The sequence below is a fragment of the Hylobates moloch genome, unplaced genomic scaffold, assembly GCF_009828535.3.
Source record: "Hylobates moloch isolate HMO894 unplaced genomic scaffold, HMol_V3 SCAFFOLD_8, whole genome shotgun sequence".
Taxonomy (NCBI): domain Eukaryota; kingdom Metazoa; phylum Chordata; class Mammalia; order Primates; family Hylobatidae; genus Hylobates; species Hylobates moloch.
Genome location: NW_026652283.1, coordinates 86,697,864 through 86,716,327, shown reverse-complemented (window position 1 = coordinate 86,716,327; position 18,464 = coordinate 86,697,864). Strand labels below are relative to the sequence as shown.

The 18,464-nt window shown below is 45.7% G+C and overlaps 2 protein-coding genes across 3 annotated transcripts in view; one reads left to right on the top strand and one right to left on the bottom strand.

The window, feature by feature from the left end:
• SEC22C (SEC22 homolog C, vesicle trafficking protein) overlaps window positions 1–2,074 on the bottom strand; it is a 33,954-nt gene extending 31,880 nt beyond the window's left edge. The window contains exon 1 of one of the 2 annotated variants that reach the window (XM_032161950.2): window positions 1,947–2,074. The gene's annotated coding sequence lies outside the window, so the exon portion shown is untranslated. Of the gene's footprint in view, window positions 1–1,595; window positions 1,683–1,946 lie in introns of those variants that run through there. The other variant, XM_032161949.2, reaches the window with a different exon arrangement.
• On the top strand, window positions 1,587–14,068 carry SS18L2 (SS18 like 2). Its single transcript, XM_032161955.2, has 4 exons — window positions 1,587–1,708; window positions 10,233–10,390; window positions 10,944–11,020; window positions 13,826–14,068. Exons 2-4 carry the CDS (start codon window positions 10,322–10,324, stop codon window positions 13,911–13,913), a joined length of 234 nt encoding a protein of 77 aa, XP_032017846.1. The 5' UTR covers window positions 1,587–1,708; window positions 10,233–10,321; the 3' UTR covers window positions 13,914–14,068.
• The last annotated feature ends 4,396 nt before the right edge of the window (window positions 14,069–18,464 follow it).

Here is an 18,464-nt window from a genome sequence, read left to right as displayed (position 1 = left end):
AGAAAGAGAAAAACAGAGAGAAAGAGAGAGATGACTGCACCTTGCAAAACAGGAATTTAGACAAAACAGGCTTCATTTGGCACACAAATATTCAAACACAAAGTGTTCACCATAAAGTATATACAGAATACAGAAGACTCAAATACACAATACAGAAGACAAAACTGAGTTGTGCCACCCTTATTGAATTCATCTTCAGCCACAGGACTTGAGAACTGGTTACCAAATCTGTAGATTCTATTAAGGCTCCAAGTTGCTTGGGGATGGAGTGAAGAGGAGGGTAGAGGTCAGTTTTATCATTTGTTAGGAACTGAGAGGGGTAGGGAACTAAACTTGATAGGACCTTGTACATTGATAATGTTATTAAATGCTTGTAACTATAAGGTAGACATAATCTACACTGGATAGGTGGGAAAACTGCAACTCTAAGGTTCAAGAGGTACAGCCAGATTCAACCCAGGATTCCTTACTTCAAATATTCTAAAGCCTACGATCTTTCCACCACATCCTTTTTCTACAAATCCAACCTTGGGGATTACGGCTACTCCCTTTCTCTAAAATAATTTCTTCTCCTTAGAGCACTAATAAGCTAATCAGAGACCTGTTGGTAGAGGAAGGAGCTGGAGATTATACTTGTTACAACTGCTCTTTATCCACTGTATTACCTTGAAGTCGGGTTGTCCTCTCTATGATCATGTTACTTATTGAATTTAGTTGATTTCTAAGTTATTCTAAGAATAAAAAACACTTGAGACTCCAAGATGGCTTCTGTTGCAAATACAAACACTTAAATCAGAGCTATTAACATTGTCCAAAATGTACTTTCCAGAGGAAACTCTATTTATTTAATTCTATCCAGCAACGTTAAACCATTTCCAGTTGCTTCCATTTTTCATTTTACTAAAATTATCTTTAGTGGGATCAACTCTTCTCTGCAAAATGTAATTAAACATTACCCTATATGTTGGTTCTGAGCTGTATTTTTTTCTGACCATGTCACAAATTTCACCAATTACTTTCCACACTGGCAATAGTCTTTCGTGGCTTTTATTTCTAGAAACTTAATTTTTCCCCGAGTGCTTTATCCCTCTGGCTCTGGAGGTACATGTGTAAATCTGTAATGAACACAAAACCTATAATGGAACGTCCTACACCTAGTGCTCTGAAAAGTTGGTTCAGTGTATCCAATATTTAAAGTCTTATAACACGGGCATGCTAAGGGAAGTTTGCTATTCAGACTGAACAATGCTCTGACGTGAGCTTCGTGAATGGTTAAAGAAACAGTCGTCCCCTTTCTCACTCCTCATCTCTTCCAACTGGGAGAAGTCCTTGGCGCCCATCTGTCAGCCCAGGGTTCCTGCAGGCGCGTGCCTTGGGTGGCCCCGGGGTCCGGGAAGAGGCTGGCGGGAGAAAGGGGACAGAGGACTCCAAGAAGCCCAGTGAAGCCCCGTGGGAAGCCCCATGGTCAAGGCCGGGACTGAGGGCCGGGCGGGCCCTGGGCCGCCTCCACCTCTGGGCCCGCCCTGCGCCACACCCTAACCCGCCTGCTATCGGCTAACGGGCCGCGGCACCCGCCTCCGCCCGCCAGCCCTCACCTCGCCCGGACGGCGGCCTCCGGAAGTCGGCGCCCGCCAGCTACCCGCCGCCTCCTCAGCAACCTTAGCCGACCGGGAAGACCCAGCCCAGGTCACAATCAGCCCAGGCGCAGGTAGGCGGTGGTGCGCGTGCGCGGGACTTGAGCGTTCCGCCCTCCCCCCCCCCCCCCGCCATTCACTGCTGCTAAGCGACACCCGCACCCAAACCGACCAATCCCGGCGAGGCCTCCACAGCCCCCGTCCCGGCGAAGGCGCGAACGTAGTGGTTCTTAAAGGGCTGCGACCCAAACGGAGAGGGAGTGTGACGGGGGCGCGCGCCTCCCAACTTTCTTCCCACCTCCCGGCTCTCACCGCGGCGGTTTGAGGTCCAAGCCTGTAATTCTCACGTCCGGAGGTGGGAAGGAGCCTTCGTGATCTAAGCTCGACTCCTGCCGGGGTAGCAACCGGACTGACGTCTGGAGGCGGGGAGGCTCCGCGTGACAGAATGATACGCCCGGGGCGTGTGTTCTGCGGTCCGCGCGGCTGGGCTGGAGGCCCGAGATAGGCAAACCAAAGAGCACAACCTACTGCCAGCCTGGATGGGGCGCCAAAGTCCGACCCAGGGGGACACACCCCAAGCTGGGGGCGGAGGCACCCACAGATGGATGACCGGCTGGAAGGAGATTAGGTAGCAGAGTCCGTCCATTTATTCATTTAGCAAGTATTGAGCACCTGCTATGTGCCAGGGGTTGTGGACAAAGCGAGGAATTCCTGACAAGAAAAACTATGTTAAGAGAGGAGGCAGGGTGAGAGCACCCTTCAAACAATCAAACACCTGTATAAACACAAACTGCTCTTCAGGGAGGAGCAGGGGTTTTGGGAGAATTTACAGAAGCTTCTAGGCTGGTGTTGGGAATCACAGGAGGCTAACTAGGCAAAGGGGAGAGGAAGTGTGTTTCAGATGGAGAGATCAGCATGTATATAAGAACTCTGTGGAAGGCAGCAGAGCTCCTTTGAGGGATGAAAAGAAACCCAGAAAGGGGGGAATGGAAAGTTAGTGCTTAATAGGTATATAATTTCAGCTGGAGAAGATGAAACAGTTCTGGAAATGGATAGTAGTGATGATCGCACAACAATGTGAATGTACCAAACGCCACAGATCTGCACACTTAAAAATGGTTATGTACATTTTACCACAAAAAGAAAAGAAACTCAGAGTTTAGAGAATAAAGGAGTGGAGTGAGATCCACTAGAGCAAATAGAAGGGGCTGGACCATGTAGGATTTTATGGGCCATAGTGGCAAGTTTAGGACCATAGAACACTGATCAAAATTGCATTTTTTAAAACTCACTTTGGCTGCTAAAGTGCAGATCAAAATGGAGAAGTCTCAACAGAGCTATGGTGGGACTGGCCTGGGAGCCAGTGCAGTCATCTGGGCAAGAGAGAATGGAGCTGGAGTGTGGACTAGGGTGAGAGTGAAGAAAAAGAGATCTAAGAAGGCTGCAGAAAAATGCAGGAGCAAAATCAATAGGACTTGGTGATGAGTTGGATGTGAAGGGGTGATGAAGCAGCTTCACGGATGATGCCACTGTTCAGCCTTGGATAAATGGATGGATGGTGGAAGGATTCACAGATACAGAGAATACTGGAAGAGGAGGTAAGATTGATCTTGAGCTCCATCTTAGACAAGTTGAATTTGAGTCACCTTTGAGACTTGGTTAGGATTTTGCGATGATTAGTTTTAGATGTCAACCTGACTAGGTTAAGGGATACTCAGATAGCTGGGGGAACATTATTTCTGGGTATGTCTATGAGGGTGTTCCCAGAAGATATTGGCATTTAAATCAATGGACTGAGTAAGGAAGATCTGTCCTCATCCAATATGCGCAGGCACCATCTAATAGAACAAAAAGGCAGAGGAACGGCAAATTCTCTATTCTGGAGTTGGGACACCCCTCTTCTGCGCTTGGCATCAGAACTCCAGGTTCCCCTAATCTCCTAACTCCAGGAGATTAGGCAGTAGAGTCCGTCCATTTATTCATTTAGCAAGTATTGAGCCTTTGGACTCCAAGACTTGTACCAGTGGTTCCCCAGGTTCTCCCGGCTTGGGCCTTGGACTGGGAGATACACCATTCAGCTTCCCTGGTTCTGAGGCCAAGTCCGAGACAGGGTAGTCTTGAACTGAAGCAGTCTACCAGCCTCCCTGGTTCTCCAGCTTGTAGATGGCCTATTGTGGGACTTCTCAGCCTCCATAACTATGTGAGCCAGTTCCCCTAATAAATCCCCTCCCATATATCTATAGATATAGATCTATATTGTAGATATATAGATATCACATTGGTTCTTTCTCTCTGGAAAACCTTGACTAATACAGATGTCAACACAGCAGTTGTATATACACGTTGCAGGTCAATGTAGAGGTCTGGGCTGGACACAAACTTTTTTTTGAGGCTGAGTCTCACTCTGTGGCCCAGGTTGGAGTTTAGTGGCACAATCTTGGCTCACTGCAACCTCCGCCTCCCAGGCTCAAGTGATTCTTCTGCCTCAGCCTCCCAAGTAGCTGGGATTACAGGCATCTGCCAACACGCCCAGCTAATTTTTGTATTTTTAGTAGAGACGGGGGTTTCACCATATTGGCCAGGCTGGTCTCGAACTCCTGGCCTCAAGTGATCTGCCCACCTTGGCCTCCCTAAGTGCTGGGATTACAGGCGTGAGCCACCACGCCTAGCCTGGACATAGACTTTTGAAAGTCATCATCATATGGGCAGAAATCGAAGCAGGGCTTACATAGCCAGAGAAAAATTACAAAATGAAAACTGAAGAGAATTGTGATACAGTCTAAGATAGCCTCCAGGGTTCACCACCTCCTGGGATTTATACCCTTGTATAGTCCCCTCCCACAGTGAGTCTCTGATAATGAGGGTAGGTCATAACAGGCACAAAGAAGGAGAAAAACCAGGAGATTCGGGGTTGGTAAAGGCAATTGAAAACACTGTAGCATAAGTGCTCTTCAAATATGGGGAATTGGGGCCAGGTGTGGTGGCTCACACCTACAATCCCAGCACTTTGGGAGGCCAAGGTGGGTGGATCACGAGGTCAGTGACCAGCCTGTCCAAGATGGCAAAACCCCGTCTCTATTGAAAAATTACAAAAATTAGCCAGGCGTGATGGCAGACATCTGTGATCCCAGCTACTTGGGAGACTAAGGCAGGAGAATCACTTGAACTTGGGAGGCGGAGGCTGCAGTAAGCTGAGATCGCACCATTGCACTCCAGCGTGACCTACAAGAGTGAAACTCCATCTCAAAAAACAAACAAAACAAAACAAACAAACAAATATGGGGAATTGGGCTCTCAAAACGTGTGGTGCGAGTGCTTTAGAACAGGACCTTACACCCTCTGACTGGTGCAACTGGTGTGGCTCAGGCACCATGGTAGATTGGACAACAAGGGTGAGATGTAGTACCTAAAGTCCTAGCTCTCGTCTCCAATCATTGGTCACTTTGGCTCCAGGCTCACAGTCAACTCCAGAGTCTTTCTCTTCCAGTCCTCTTCAGCCTTCCACTCCTAGGGTAACACCCTGGACCACAGAAGAGCTCCACCTCTGAAGTTATAAATGCAGACACCTGATCTTTCATCTGTCCTTCTGCTATTCTCTGAATTCCTTTCATGGTTTCTCTAGCCTGCAGAAACTTCCAGTTCATTTGTCCCTCTACTTTGTTTTATTTATAAGCTCCCTCGAGTCTTCACTTCCTTCTCCATCAGCTGAGAGTTCAGGGTTTATCACCTCCATCACATTCTTCCCAATATACTTATATCCCTTGCACAGTTATCTTTCTGACACAACTAGAAGGATAGTAACACCCATCTGGCAGCACTACAGTCCTGGAAGAATCCAACCTTCTGTCTTCTCAGAATCTGCTTCTTGGCTCCAAGTGCCGCTGGACAAAATCTCACAACCACACAGATCAGTGCTACATACATTGTCAACTTCAACTAGGTCCTCAACGACCTTTCAGCGGTCCTATTTGCCAAGGCAGCTCTCCCCCAAAGTCAACTTCCAAATATCCTGCATGCTCCCCAGATCTCCCACTCTTCAACGCCCCCTCCCCGGCTTGCTCTCCCAGGAACCTCCATTAGTGAAGAAAGAGCAACCAACAAAGTGATGTCCCTTAGCTCCAGACAACTCCTCTCCCTCCAGCTACCACCTTCTTTCCCCTCTCCCCTTTACAACCAAACCTCATGGAAAAAGTGGTCTATATTTGAACACTCCATTGCTTCACCTTCACCTTTCATCATTTCTCAGTCCCCTGCAGTTCTGATATCTGTTTCACCATATCACTGAAAATGCCCTCCTCAAAGACCTAGTCTTTATCTTCCTTGTTCTTTGTTGTTGTTGTTGTTGTTGTTGTTGTTGAGACAGAGTGTTGCTCTGTCACCCAGGCTGGAGTGCAATGGCACCGAGGCTTACTGCAACCTCTGCCTGCCGGATTCAACCGATCCTCCAGCCTCAGCCTCCCAAGTAGCTGGGACTACAGGCCTGCACCACCATGCCTGGCTAATTTTTGTATTTTTAGTAGAGACAGGGTTTCAACATGTTAGCCAGGCTGGTCTCAAACTCCTGACCTCAAGTGATCTGCCTACCTCAGCCTCCCAAAGTGCTGGGATTACAGGTGTGAGCCACTGCACCCACCCCTTCCTTGACCTTTCAACAGCATTTGTCATTGCTGTCCTGTCTGTCCTTTTCAGTCACTGCTTAAAAAAAAAAAAAAAAGCCATAACCCCCACTCTCCTGGTTTTCCTCTTCCTATATCTCTCGTCTCTTTCTCCCCTCAGTCTCCATTGCAGCTTCTTTTCCTCTGCCGTAAGAGAAACTATCACATTCTCCTTAGGCAGTCTTATCCACTACATAGTTCCAGTCAGTTTCTACAAGTGATGTTTCTCAAAGCTGTATCTCCAACCTAGCCTTTGTCCCTGAGTTTCAGCCCCAAACAGTCAGTCACTAGCCTCAACATCGTTTGACATCACCTCACACTGTACATTTCCACAACTGAATTTATCACCTTCATTTCCAGTCCAGCATCTCCCCCACTATTCCCTGCCTCCATAAGGGGCATCACCAGTTTCTCAGTTGCTTAACCCAGAACCCCAGAAGGCATCCTTAATTTCCCTTTTCTTTCCCTCCCCACTTGATCACTAAGGCCTGCCAAGTCTACTTCTAATGTCTTTCAAATGCCCACACTTCTTTTCTCATTGCTCCCACTATCTCTGGCCTGCCTGCTTGTAGCAGCCTTGTCACTGTTCTTTTTGTTTCTCATCTGGGCGTCTTCCCTAACTTTCACCATGTTACAGCCAAGAAAACTGTAAATGCATCTCAGGCTTCATCATTCTTCTGCCTAAAACCATCCATGGCTCCCATTGCTCCTAGGAGAGTACACAATCTGGACACCTGTGTCCTTCTTAACCTCCACTTTGCCTTTATACTGCCTTTATAAACCTTTTCTTCTGGAGGGCTTTCCCTGTATGCTGGAACAGGTTGGTCCCCTATAACACCTGCCTCACCCTAATACCATCTCATTTTTTTTTACCTGATAGAAACTTTAATGATGCTAAAAAACCAATCAGGCCAGGCGCGGTGGCTCATGCCTGTAATCCCAGCACTTTGTGAGGCCGAGGCAGGCGGATCACGAGGTCAGGAGATCAAGACCATCCTGGCTAACACAGTGAAACCCTGTCTCTACTAAAAATAAATACAAAAAATTAGCCGGGCGTGATGGTGAACGCCTGTAGTCCCAGCTACTAGGGAGGCTGAGGCAGGAGAATGGCATGAACCTGGGAGGCAGAGCTTGCAGTGAGCCGAGATCGTGCCACTGCACTCCAGCCTGGGCGACAGAGCGAGACTCCATCTCAAAAAAAAACAAACAAACAAACAAAAATCAAATCCTTATATAAACCTCACTCAAAACCTTCGCTTTAGGCCAGGCTCTGTGGCTCACACCTGTAATCTCAGCATTTTGGGAGGCCGGGGTGGGTGGTTCACCTCAGGTCAGGAGTTCAAGACCAGCCTGGCCAACATAGTGAAACCCCGTCTCTACTAAAAATACAAAAAAATTAGCTGGGCATGGTGGCTCATGCCTGTAGTCCCAGACTACTCGGGAGGGTGAGGCAGGAGAATTGCTTGAACCTGGGAGGTGGAGGTTACAATGAGCTGAGATTGCGCCACTGCACTCCAGCTTGGGCAACAGAGTGAGACTTTGTCTCAAAAAACAACAACAACAACAAAAACCCTTCACTTTATTCCTCAAAACATGTATGTCCCTGTTCCATTTCAGAGCCATAAACATAAAGCCTAGAGGTAAGATACTTCATACCCAGGACAGATCTTTGTGTGTATATCTACATATCATAGGTAGCATTATGTTATATAGCATTATATAAATTACATGAAATTTTGCATAAGATTGGTAAGCAAGTCACTTAAACTTTATGAACAAAAGTATAGGCCGGGCATGGTGGTTCATGCCCATAATCCCAGGGAAGCTTTCACAGGTGGGAGGATTGTTGTCTGGGCCATCTCATGTTATTGTCATTCCTCACTTGTCTAAACAGGAATAGGGCTGAGTGGAACTAAGCAAGACCTGCATCCTGCTCCTGATGGTTCCTTTTCTGCCCACTCTGTTTCTCTGAAAGCTTTGGGGAATTTTCCTGAGGAGGAAGCCTGTGGTGGAGTTAACAGTGCAGGCTTGGTAACCAGGAAGCCCTGAGTCCTCCCCAGCTCAGGTGTTACCTCACTTCTCTCACCGGGTTTACCTCTCTGTGAAATGGGATGAAAGCAGGCCGGGCACAGTAGCTCACACCCGTAATCCCAGCACTTTGGGAGGCCGATGCGGGCGGATCACGAGGTCAGGAGTTCAAGACCAGCCTGACCAATATGGTGAAACCCCCATCTCTACTAAAGATACAAAAAAAAATTAGCCGGGTGTGGTGGCAGGCACCTGTAATCCCAGCTACTCAGGAGGCTGAGGCAGGAGAATCGCTTGAACCCGGGAGGCAGAGGTTGCAGTGAGCCGAGATCACATCACTGCACTCCAGCAGAGCAAGACTCTGTCTCAAAAAAGAAAAAAAAAAAAAAAAGAAAGAAAGAAATGGGATGAAAGCTGCCCTTTCACAGGTTTGAATAAAGGGATTGTGGAGAGAAAGCCCAGGAAAGCAGATGAGCTTGCTCAGGATCAGGGCCACCACTCAGGGGAATAAAGCTCTAGGGAGCTCCCCTTTTTAGGAGTGTAGGTTCCCAAGATCTCCCTCCTAAATGAAGTGGCCGCTGCTCACTCCAGGGTAAACGAATCTTGTTACCACATCCACCACGGATGGCTAGAACAGGGGACCGGTACGGCACAGCAGGAGGTGAGCAGAGGGCGGATGAGCATTACCTCCGAGCATTCTGCCCCCTCAGATCAGCGGGGGCATTAGATTCTCACAGGAGCGTGAACCCTATTGTGAAATGGACTTGCGAGAGATCTAGGTTGCGCGCTCCTAATGAGAATCTAATGTCTGCTGATGTGAGGTAAAACAGTTTCATACCAAAACCACCCCCACCCCCGTGGAAGACAAGAAAAATTGTCTTCCATGAAACCAGTTCCTGGTGCCAAAAAGGCTGGGGACCATTGGTCTAGAAGACTACAGCCAATTCAGTTGTAGTGGTCACCAGGAGTAACCATATGGCCCAAGAAGGTATGTCCAGCTTCCTCCTTGCATCTTGCGGCGCACCACCTTTGCGGTATGGTGCCTGGGCAGTCCCGGGTTGTTAAGGGTGAGAGTTCTAAAGCCAGACTGCCCGTATTCAGAGGCTGGCTTTGCTAAGGAGCCTTGGGCAAGTTACTTAACCTGTTTCCTCACCTGTAAAATGAAGAAAATACCAGTGCTTTTTAGGGTTGCCAACCTAATAAGTCCTGCCCCAAATAAGTCTAGGCTATGTGCAAAAACGCGAATTTCTCCTTCAGCAAAGAGTAAAGCTAATACCAGAGTTTTCCTGGCCCTGCAGATTTGGCCTGGCAGGAGACATTGCCATAGCCAATGTTCATGCTCCAGATGCAGACCTGGAGGCACCAGAGTGATGTAGAGAGGACAATGGATCTGAAGCCATATATCTGGGTTCCAGACATGCTGTGTGACGCCGAGCAATTCGCTCCTGCAGATAGATTAAGCATGCACACCCAGCACTTTGGGAGGCCGAGGCGGACGGATCACGAGGTCAGGAGACCGAGACCATCCTGGCTAACATGGTGAAACCCCGTCTCTACTAAAAAAATACAAAAAATTAGCCGGGCGTGGTGGCGGGCGCCTGTAGTCCCAGGAGGCGGAGCTTGCAGTGAGCCGAGATGCGCCACTGCACTCCAGCCTGGGCGACAGAGCGAGACTCCATCTCAAAAAAAAAAAAAAAAAAAAGCATGCAGAGGCTAACACTGGAGGCGCTGCTGACGCCAGGTAGGTCAGCAGTAGACCCAGTCCCGACCCAGAAGTCTCGCCTTCCAGACTGCGCAAGCGCAAAGGATACCTAAACGGCCCCGGCGTTCTGGGGGCTGGGACAGAGGAACGTGCTGAGTATAGCTCATGCGCGTCCAGTCACAAATGACGTCCCTTCTGTCCCCCGCCCTGTAGGCGGGAGCATCCAATCAACGTCGAGAGCCTATGCCCCACCTATCGTGGGTCGAGTCGCTTGGCGGTCGTGGTTCCGGAGGTTCCTCGGGATGTCGGTGGCCTTCGTACCGGACTGGCTGAGGGGCAAGGCGGAAGTCAATCAAGAGACTATTCAGCGGGTGAGCAAACACGCGGGCGAGCGGGCGGGGAGAAGAAGTCGGGATCCCGAGGGGCTGCGCGGTGCGAGAAGCATCCTGTAGTCAGCGGCCTCCCAGCTGACTTGTGAAGGGTGCTGAGCAGCCGGGGTGCGGGGTGAGATGGGCACGAAATCAGCACAGGTGCCGGGGCAGGACCCCGGCATGGGGTTCGGTCCCCCGCCGTCCAGACGTCACACTGCACTAACTTTTCTCTTTTTTTTTTTTTTTGAGACAGAGTCTCGCTCTGTTACCCAGGCTGGAGTGCAGTGGCGCATCTTGGCTCACTGAAACCTCCGCTTCCCGGCTTCAAGTGAGTCTCCTGCCTCAGCCTTCTGGGTAGCTGTGATTACAGGAGCGCGATGCCACGCCCGGCTAATTTTTGTATTTTTAGTATGGGGTTTCCCCATGTTGGCCAGGCTAGTCTCGAACTCCTGACCTCGTGATCCGCCTAGCTCGGCCTCCCAAAGGGCTGGGATTACAGGCGTGAGCCACTGCGCCCGGCCTGCACTGACCCTTTCTTTCTCTGATCTTTCAGCTCCTTGAGGAGAATGACCAGTTGATCCGCTGTATTGTGGAGTATCAGAACAAGGGCCGCGGGAACGAGTGCGTCCAGTAAGTGCCCCCACCCTGGCGCCCCTGACCTGTGGGTAGAGGGGAAGCCTGTGTGATGCGGTGCTTTCTCGAACTAAGAGTCTTGGGTGATTGATCGCAGTTAAGCCCTTCTTTGAACTGAGGAAAGAGAGGCTCAAAGAGTTTGCCAACCCGCCCAAGACCATACAACGAGTACACTGTGGAGCCTGGTGTCAGACGTGGCTCTTTCTTCAAAACGTGAATTCTTCTCATTGCAAAGCCGCCTTCACTCAAAGCTATGCCGGCTGATGACAACAGGGATGGGGGTGGGAGCACACAGAAAACTAGGCTCAGGAGATTAGAGCCATGGCCCCTTTCTCATCTTGGATCCCTGCCTCATCCTTTCTCTGTTAAGGGGTCAAGCCATTTGACTGCTAAGCTCCCTCTCATTTCTAACTTCCCGTCAGTCTGTTAGTGACACACACACAAAGACAAACAAAGGATTTCCAAGTTAAGTCAAAGGTAAATTCTGCATAATAATTTAATGCACTCCCTAAGCAGATACCAAAATGAGAGAAAATATAGTCTGAGTCTCTTTTCCGAATCTAGTCCAGGTATTATGCCCATTTTTTTCTTTTCTTTTTTTTTTTTTCTTTTTGAGACAGTCTCCCTCTGTCACCCAGGCTGGAGTGCAATGGTGCAATCTCGGCTCACCGCAGCCTCCACCTCCAAGGTTCAAGCAATTCTCGTGCCTCAGCCTCCGAGTAGCTGGGACTACAGGCGTGTGCCACCATGCCCTGCTAATTTTCATATTTGTAGTAGAGATGGGGTTTCACCATGTTGGCCAGACTGGTCTCAAACTCCTGACCTCAGATGATCCACCCACCTTCCTCCCAAAGTGTTGGAATTACAGGCATGAGCCACCGCGCCTTGCCCATTTCTTATAGAAAAATATATTATTTCATCGTTACTGAAGAAATGTTTCATAATCCCTACCCCCTAGAAAAATTACCTACAGTCCCTCACTGAATACCTTAATAGAATAGTAGAGATATCAGTTTTTGGGTAAATCTTTACATCTGACTCTGGCATTTGGTAATATGATTTTTAAAAGTTTATAGTAAATACCTTCTCCTTTTTCTATATGAAAAATGGTTGCAAAACGTTCCATTTGGTACAGTAATTCTCAACCCAAGGGTAAGAAAGTTATCAAAATCTCCTAGTGGGGTTTTTCAATTGCACAGGCCATGCTTTCTGACCCCTTGTCTGATTTATTTTTCTGGGTGAAGAACTCTACTCACCCCCGTAAACTTATGTTGATCATGAAAATGTTTCGTCCCTTCTTGAAGTTGTTGAACAGATGTTTTATAAGTACAGTTGGTCCTCTGTATCCGTGGGTTCTGCATTGCATTTCAAAAATATTGGGGAACACAAAACAATAAAAAATAGTAACAACAATAAAAAGCAATACAGTATAGCAACTATTTATATGGCATTTAAATTGTGTTAGGTATTATAAGTAATCTAGAGATTATTTAAAGTATGTGAGCCAGGTGTGGTGGCTCACGCCTGTAATCCCATCACTGTGGGAGGCTGAGGTGGGCTGATCATCTGAGGTCAGGAGTTCAAGACCAGCCTGGCCAACATGACAAAACCCCATCGCTACTAAAAACTAAAAATACAAAAATTAGCCAGGCATGGTGGTGTGTGCCTGTAATCCCAGCTACTTGGGAGGCCGAGGCGGGAGAATTGCTTGAACCCAGGAGGTGGAGGTTGCAGTGAGCCAAGATCACGCCACTGCACTCTAGCCTGGGTGACAGAGCAAGACTCTGTCTCAATAAATAAATAAATTAATTAATTAATTAAAGTATATGATATGTAAGGATGTGTGTAGGTTATATACAAATACTATGCCATTTTATATAAGGGACTTGAGCTTGAGCATCCTCGGATTTCGATATCTAAGGGGAGGAGGGAGGTGTCCTGGAACCCATCCTCTGTGGATACCAAGGGACATCTGTACTCCTGGTACCAGGCACTGTTTCAGACTCTGGGAAATCCATAGTAAAACAGATACCAGCTCTGCACTCACAGAGCTGACATTCTAGACTGTATAAGGAAATGTATAATTAGGCAATAATAATAAGTGCTTTGAATAAGAATAAAGCAGAGTAACTGGGGGGAGGAGTGCTATTTTATACATGGTATGTCTGATAAGGTGATATTTGAGTAGAGACCTGGGGTAAGGGAGCCAGCTATGCAGTAGTAAGGCATAGTGAGATAAGTAAGACAGAGAAAGCATCAGGTGGAAAAGCTCCCTAGTAGGAGTGTGCTGGATATCTTCAAGTCACAGGAAGGAGGCCACTGTGGCCAGTATTCAGTGAACAAAGGTATAGCCATAAGAGATGAGATCAGAGGGGGACTGGAGGCCCCAGTCATGTAGGGCCTTATTAGGACACAAGAACAGCTCACCTTTACTCTGAATGAGATGGGAGCCTTTGGAAGGTTTTGAATAGACATATAACATGATTTTGATTTAAATTGTACAGTGATCTCTCAGGCTGTTGTGTGGAGAATAAAGTATGTGTGCAAAGATAGATCTGGGAGACTAGGTGTCTACTGCAATAGTTCAAGCAAGAAATGATGGTAGCTATGAAAGTAATCAGTGAGAATGGGTGAGAATCTGACTATATTTTCCTTAAATATGTTAAACAAGAAGGTTGATAACACTGAATCATCCAGTCAGTGGATGAGCCATTCCACTAGAGTGGGTAAATTACTTTCCAGTTTTTTGTTCATGGTCAGTAAAAACAAGCCTCTGATTTTTGCCTGTTTTTTTGCCCATAGGTACCAGCATGTGTTACATAGAAATCTCATTTATTTGGCTACCATTGCAGATGCCAGTCCAACCAGCACTTCAAAAGCAGTGGAATAATCTTTCAAAAGCAATAGAATAATCTTCCATTTGGCTGTCGTGAGGAGTAATTGAATGTAATCCATCTCTTACAAAATGCAGACAGGGTCTTTACCAACTCAACTGGTTAAAACATGAATGAAACCTCTGTGGCTCTTTCAAAACATGTGAAAATGTGAAGAAAGTTACTAACTTAACTGTATTCTCAATGTAAGTATTTTTTAAATAATTAAGCAAATCCCTCAATAAGTTGAGCCCAGGTGTCCTCTTTCCTGAGCTTAGAGCATGTTTGGATAACAAAGACATCACTGGGATGTTCAAGTCTACTTTTTAGCTTCAACCTGAAGAGGAAACTGAGTAGGTGTTGGGCAGGAATTGGTGAGACTCCTGACTTGAGACCTTGCTAAATGGACATGTAACTGTGTGCTCCTTCCTACCAGTTTGTAAATGTGGTCCCCCTGACTGCTGTTTTCAGATTGCTTTGAAATAAAGCTTATTTTTCTATAAAATACTGATGTGGAGGTATAGAAGTTTTCATGTAATAAGTATTCCATTTGGTTTTCAAGAATAACTGTGAGGACTTAACTGTAAAGTATATAACAACAATACTATTATCCTTGCCAACAAAATGAATAGTGATTTCTAATTATTATCTAATATCATCTGATAATAGATGATGTTTAATTTTCTTCAGTTATCAGATAATGTACTTTTGTTGATTAGTCTGAACCAGAATCTAAATAGGATTCACACACTGTATTTTGTTGATGTTCCTTTAAGTCACTTAAAGAATAAATAGTTCCTTTTTTTCTTTGAAATAACTAAGTGTTTATCCTAGAATTTTCTCATATTCTACATGTAGTTGTATCTCTGTAGTGTTGTTAACTATGTGCCACTATCATCCACTTTTCCTGTAAACTAGTAGATCTAAAGGCTCATGCAGACTCATGTTCTAATATTTTTAGCAGGAATATATTAGAAGGTGATAAGTACTTGCTTTTGCATCACATAAGGAGTGACCTGACTTATTTTCAAGTTCCCAACCAGGCTTTCACTTAAATTATGATCCACCCAGCTTTGATCTGGTAATTCATTAGGGATTACATAATGAGCATTTTCTAATTTATCATTCTTTCTGACTTTATTAGCTGTATTCTATAAAAAAAAATTTCACTCTTGGAGATTTATCTGAAAGACGAGGCAAAGAGATTCTTGTAAGTATATACAAAATTAGAAGCCCAGGTCCCTGCTCCTTTTTTTGAAGTCAAGGGTTGCAACCTAGGGCAACTGTAAAATACATGTAAATAGTGAAGAGAGAACTCATTTTGAATCCCAGCTCTATCCCTTAACCTCTGAAAGCTCTGTTTCCTCACCTCTAAAGTGAGGATAATGAAAATAGCATCTGCCTCCTGAGGTTGTGAGATTGAGATAACATGGTTGAGAACTGGGCACATGTTAATCTATGTTATCACTAATGTGTTATCTGAGGGCTCTGGCTCTTTTTTTTCTTCTTTTTTTGGTTTTTGTTTTGTTTTGGTTTTGGTTTTTTTTGAGATGGAATCTCGCTCTGTCGGAGTGCAGTGGTGCAATTTCGGCTCACTGCAACCTCTACCTCCCAGGTTCAAGTGATTCTCCTGCCTCAGCCTCCCAAGTAGCTGGGATTACAGGCATGCGCCACCATGCCTGGCTAATTTTTGTATTTTTAGTAGAGACGAGGTTTCTCCATGTTGGTCAGGCTGGTCTCGTACTCACGACCTCAGGTGATCCGCCTGCCCCGGCCTCCTAAAGTGCTGGGATTACAAGCATGAGCCACTGTGCCCAGCCGATCATTTCTATTTTCTAGAAAATTATTTTGTCTGTTTCCCCACTAGCATTCCTGATTGTTTTCCAGAGTCCTATCCCCTGAAGTTCCAATTGCTGGCATAATCACACTAAAAGGCTGAACCCCAGAATCATTACCTGAAAATTCATACTACCAATGGTTCTCCTTCATACTAAATCATGGACAAATTAAGCCTGAGTTTGTAAACTCTTTGGATACCAACTTTCTACCACTCTTGGAAGAGATGGAGGAGGTGTCAGTCATTTTGGTTGATACTAGCCCTAGGCCTGCCTTGTCCCAGGAGTTTCTTCACCTTAACCACAGACCAAATTGCATACTTTATCTTCGAATCATCTAAAATATAATTTCAAATCACGAGACAGAATAAAATAATCTTTGAGAGAGGCAGGACCTTAGAAAGGAGATATTTTATCTCATTTATTTTACAGATGAAGAAAGTCAACTTCAGAGAGATCAAAGTGATTTGTCTCAGGTCACATAACCAGTGGCAGAAAGAACAGAATTGCTGGAATGTCAAGATAAGAATGAATTCCAGGTTTAAAGTTCTTTAAGTACATCCCAAATTAAATATTTCATTCCTGAGCTCTAAAACCTATTTACATTGAAGCCTGATGTCCTAAACACAGTAATTACAAAGCTGGGCAATGGTCTCCATCCTTTCATGAATCCATGTATGAAAGTTAGCTTTATCAAACTATTTCATCTCCAGAAAGGCATGTACATTTCATACTGTTCAAATCTGTAACTGTCAGCAAAATCAGACCCAAGACCGCTAGCTTCTCAATTCAGCCTACAGACTGCTCCTCTAATAGACACACTGGACTCTCAGAGAGGTAGAATGGACAAGCTCTAACAAAGGACAGCACTTCTGTGATGGTGTGGAAGTACCAAAGGTTTGACTGCACTTTAAAAAGGTGACATGGACGGCTGGGTGCGGTGACTCACGCCTGTAATCCCAGCACTTTGGGAGGCCAATGCGGGCATATCACAAGGTCAGGAGATTGAGACCAGTCTGGCCAACATGGTGAAACCCTGTCTCTACTAAAAATACAAAAAAATTGGCCAGGTGTGGTGGCGTGTACCTGTAGTCTCAGCTACTCTGGAGGCTGAGGCAGGGGAATCGCTTTATCTCAGGAGGCAGAGGTTGCAGTGAGCCAAGATCGTGCCACTGCACTCCAACCTGGGCGACGGAGCGAGACTTTGTCTCAAAAAAAACAAAAGGTGACATAGGTGCAGAAACAGGTCGGAAATGATCTAAGTCAAGCTTGTCCAACCCGACACCCATGGACCACATGTGGCCCAGGACAACTTTGGGTGCAGCCCAACACAAATTCATAAACTTTCAAGAAATAGGAGATTTTGTTGCGATTTTAAGCTCATTGGCTATTGTTAGTGTTGGTGTATTTTATGTATGGCTGAAGACAATTATTCTTCCAGTGTGGCCCAGGTAAACCAAAAGATTGGACACCCAATCTAAGTGAGCCCAATTTCCAAATTTACTATAAAACTACAGTAATTAAAACAGTGTGCCACTTCACATCCATTAGGATGGCAATAAAGAAAACCAAAAAATAACAAGTGTTGGTGATGATGTGGAAAAACTGGAACCTTTGTGCACTGCTGATAGAAATGTAAAATAGTGCACCTATGGAAAACAGTATGGTAATTCCTGGAAAAATCTTAAATGGAATTAGCTTATGATCCAGTGATTCCATTTCTGGGCATACATCCAAAATAATTGAAAGCAGGTTTCAAAGAGGTATTTATACACCCACGTTCATAACAGTATTATTTACAACAGCCAAAAGGTAGAAGCAATCTAAATATCCACTGATATATGAATGGATAGACAAAATATGATATACACATACAATGGAATATTATTCAACCTCAAAAAAGGAAATTCTGACATGCTACAACATGGATGAAATGGAAGACATGCAAAGTGAAATCACCCAGTTACAAAAGAACAACTTTTTTTTTTTTTTTTTTTTTTTTTTTTTTGAGACAGTCTCACTCTGTCGCCCAGGCTGGAGTACAGTGGTGCAATCTCGGCTCACTGCAATCTCTACCTCCCGGGTTCAAGTGATTCTCCTGCCTCAGCCTCCTGAGTAGCTGGGATTACAGGTGCCTGCCACCACCCTCTGCTAATTTTTTGTATTTTTAGTAGAGACGGCGTTTCATCATGTTGGCCAGGCTGGTCTCGAACTCCTGACCTCATGTGATCCACCCACCTCGGCCTCCCAGAGTGCAGGGATTACAGGTGTGAGCCACCGCACCTAGCCTAAAAGAACAAATATTGTATGATTTTACTCACATATGAGTAGACAAATACTAGAGTAGACAAATTTACAGAGAGAAAGTAGAAGGGTGGTGCCAGGAACTTGGGAAAAGAGGGAAATGGGAAGTTACTGTTTAATAATACAGAGTTTCAGTTTTGCAAGATGGAAAATGTTCTGTGGACGGATGGTAGGTACTGAGGGTTGTAAAACCGTGTGAAATACAGTTAATACCAGTGAACTGTACACTTAAAAATGGTTAAAATGGCAACTTTCACGTAGTGTGTGTATATATATATATATATTTTTTTTTTTTTTTTTTTTTTTTTTTTTGAGACGGAGTCTCGCTCTGTCGCCCAGGCTGGAATGCAGTGGCCCGATCTCGGCTTACTGCAAGCTCTGCCTCCCGGGTTCGCGCCATTCTCCTGCCTCAGCCTCCTGAGTAGCTGG

Excerpts from the sequence above, each read along its gene's own strand:
- SS18L2 (XM_032161955.2), top strand. The coding sequence starts at position 10,322 with ATGTCGGTGGCCTTCGTACCGGACTGGCTGAGGGGCAAGGCGGAAGTC. Across the intron at positions 10,391-10,943 it reads ATCAAGAGACTATTCAGCGG|CTCCTTGAGGAGAATGACCA; the intron begins GTGAGCAAACAC and ends CTGATCTTTCAG. Across the intron at positions 11,021-13,825 it reads CGCGGGAACGAGTGCGTCCA|GTACCAGCATGTGTTACATA; the intron begins GTAAGTGCCCCC and ends TTTTGCCCATAG.